Raw genomic sequence first — 3458 nt, forward strand, 5'->3', positions numbered from 1 at the left:
AAAAAAAAAAAATAAAAAACAAAAGCTAAAAAAATTAAACAAACACAGAAATAAAAAAAAAAAAAAAAAAACGAATAAAAAACAAAAAAAAAACAAAACAAAAAACAGAAGATACTGTATATATCGAAAGAAAGAAAGCATCCAGAGAAAACAAAGAAAGAACCAAGTCGTCATAAGAGAGAGACATAGACAGCGAAAAGCAACAGGATTTCTTTCAAACAATCAAAGGAAAAGAATCCGATTCTATAATCAAAAAGGTTTATGTATTGAATAAATATATAAATTATGTAAATATGTTAATTGTTAAAATATAATAAAACTGTTTTAAAAACTTGTGTTTAATTACGAAAAATCGTCAGATGCGAAATATGTGAGATTGTACAAGAGACCACACCTTGTTAATCTCTAGACCAAAACACCCCCTCTATTCCAGCCTCTGATATAGTAATTTTGAAATGAAAGTGACTGTTAACTGTCAAAATACCCACCAAAGCTGGCATTGAGGTAGATGTTTCGGACTTGTAAATCTTCAGAGCACGAAAAAGAAGGATACATTGGGGCCTCCATTGAAAGAAATTGTCAAGTACAATCAACGGTTTTTACTCCCTCCATTGTCAAAGAATGACAAAGATCATCTTCACAATGCCAAGGTATGACGAACTGCGTCTAATATCTTGATTGCGACGGCTAACATTTTTGTGTCACTGATGTTTGACAATGCAGCGATTTGATTGCATTTTGCTCTACAGAAAATGAGAACCCTCGAAAGAAAGTCTGTAAATCATAAGGCATAATGTTTACAGTCTTTATTGGGACTCTGGTTGACTGTATTCGAACGCGTACAATCCAATTAAATCGCTGAATTCTGCGAATTGCAGTCAAGGCATAAGACACAGTTCGTAATAGCTTGGCATTGTGAAGATAGTCAAAGGCATTTTCCTCTGAACTGTACTGAAATTGAGTTCTAACATGAAAAGCTCATTATTACCATGACGTCATGTACCTGGGGATTCTGGATTGTGGTCACAGATAAACGAACTTGAGCTTTATCAGCGGCTAAAACAAGTATTTCGAGGACCATATCACTTACTCATTAATTAATGATTAGGTTTATAGTAATATTTGCTCTCCCAGCTGACAAACGCCAATTACACACATACATAGTCTTGCGACCAAAAGTCTGGGTTATTTCTACTATTATCTCTGTGATGTTTCTGATTAAGGCAGTGTGGCTATGTCGCCCAACCCTAATTTCAAGGCCCATGATTCCTGAATTACCTGAATAAGGCGTTGCCAGACGTACACAAACATTGAGAAGTGACTTACAATGATGAGTTCTGGCCCCGGGACTACAAACCCTTTGAGATTTTCCTCAAATTTGAAGCAGCTATTACAGGCGCATAACTGATTATATCACGCAACAGTTCTTACCTCAGACTCATAACACGGGTTCATGAAAAACGATATGAACTCATAGCACAGATTAATAAATATGCAAATTACGTCTGTATCCATGCGCTGTCGAGGGCTCCGATTGGCTGTATTCACTGGCGTACAATCCAATAAAATCGCTGCATATTGTGATACAAGAAGGGTTTCTATTGTAGTCAAGGTATTAGACTAAGTTCGTAATGCCTTTATGAAGATGGCTATAGAGATAGATACAGGCTAAATGGTATATTCCTACTCCTACATAATCTCCCTGAGTTAACCTTTCTCTGATAACAATCCCACAGCCATTAAATATTACACTCGAAACCCTAAAATATGCTGTGATAATTTCAAAATAACAGGAAATAAATTTATTTCAATTTCCCCGTATGAGTATATATATACCAGCAATGCCAATAAACTGCACTGAAATCGAGACGAAGAGCTGGAAAGTGTCTACCAAAAGTTTAAAAGATGGTAAGTTTATTTCATTTTTACCTAAAAACACTGGTTCAGTGCATCTAGATTATGTTGGAAATAGGCACGAACAGGAAATATACAGTCAATTTGAATGATATATACTTCAATCTATCAATTATTCAATGTTGATTTATTTTTTGCCTCCTAATTGGACATAGACCATCGAATATGAGACGAGTGGAAAAAATAGAATAATTCAGCGGTAACATTTTGTATTGAAATATATGTTTAATATGTAAAATCCTCCATAACATGTGCAAAGATGTGAACTTTCAGAGTAGTCGAACAAACAGAATAACAGAGTCGTCTCATTCTACCGCATATCTATATATCTATAAATACATATAAAAAAAGCCTTATTACGCAAAAATAAACTCAGAATCTAAAATAATAGTTTGACAATACATGTACATTGGTATCAGCAAATAAACTATTCATACGATGAATTATATCAATAATGAAAAGTGATATCAGGTGTCTAGAAGAATAAGCATACCCTTCCAGGCACCACATCGGTCATTGCTGCGCAATATTACAAACCAAATTGGAATATCTATCCATAATAACTTGTAGTTTGATATATTATCATTTCAGGAAGTAAAATTGGTATTATGTTTAATGGTGGTCATGATTGGTGTAGTTGCTAGTCAGTTTGATTCCTGTGATGATAAATGTCACCGGACATTAAACCACTGTATTAGATATTACCACTGTGACGACATTGGTACTGATGAAGATTACTATAAATGTGAATGGCCTTGTTGGAAGATTGCTAATGGATGCTACAAAAGATGTGTGCAAAGAGAAATGATTGTTCACCCTGAAACGGTTCCCAATAAGAAATAGATTCCTCTTGTCATTCTAGCACAGAATTGATTAAATTGAATGGACTAATAACTATTCTCTTCTTTGCGTCTATACAATACATGCAACGAAACACTGTTAGATGATACCATTGCTATTCATCTTATTATTGAAATTATTTCAACTATTTCCAGAATTATGATTAGGTCTTTAATAAATTTTCTTATAAATCTCCATCGTCTCGTCTCTTCAATTCTTATTTTCAACGTGGTATACAAGTAAACTTAACATTTGCGATAATAAATATTCATGAAGTCACATGATTTTCAAACCAAACAATCAACACACCATGCGCCCCCTGCAGTCTTAAAGCCGCGAATATAGTTTTGAAAGGAAAGAAATAAAATGGAGCCAGTTTCGGTTAGGATTGGAAGCAATTGCTGCCCCTGCTACTGCAACCTTTGATTAGTTGAAACAAATCATATCAGCCATTTCAAGTAATTGAAGCATCGTTGTGTCGGCTCAATGGTTTCAATATGGAAATATAAAACAGAACTTGAAACATGCCGTTACTCAACAGCAACATGTTTCGGGTTCTGTTTCAACATTACTACATCGCTCTACAATGGATGAAGTGAGCACTATTTTAACAGTGATATTTCTATGTAGCTCTACAATTGATGTATTGAGCACTTTTTTAACAGTGGTATTTCTATATCGCTCTATAATTTATGTATTGAGCA

The 3458-nt window shown here is 34.4% G+C and overlaps 1 protein-coding gene across 1 annotated transcript in view; it reads left to right on the forward strand.

Annotated features, from left to right (window-relative positions):
- Positions 1-2949, forward strand: part of LOTGIDRAFT_238634 (hypothetical protein) — a gene marked incomplete at its 5' end in the record, with an annotated part of 16803 nt that extends 13854 nt beyond the window's left edge. Inside the window, one exon of the mRNA XM_009050816.1 lies at positions 2506-2949. Coding sequence (XP_009049064.1) covers positions 2506-2757 — 252 coding nt within the window. The 3' untranslated portion in view covers positions 2758-2949. The remainder of the gene's footprint in view (positions 1-2505) is intronic.
- Positions 2950-3458: the final 509 nt, after the last annotated feature.

Source organism: Lottia gigantea, assembly GCF_000327385.1.
Source record: "Lottia gigantea unplaced genomic scaffold LOTGIsca_156, whole genome shotgun sequence".
NCBI classification, from domain to species: domain Eukaryota; kingdom Metazoa; phylum Mollusca; class Gastropoda; family Lottiidae; genus Lottia; species Lottia gigantea.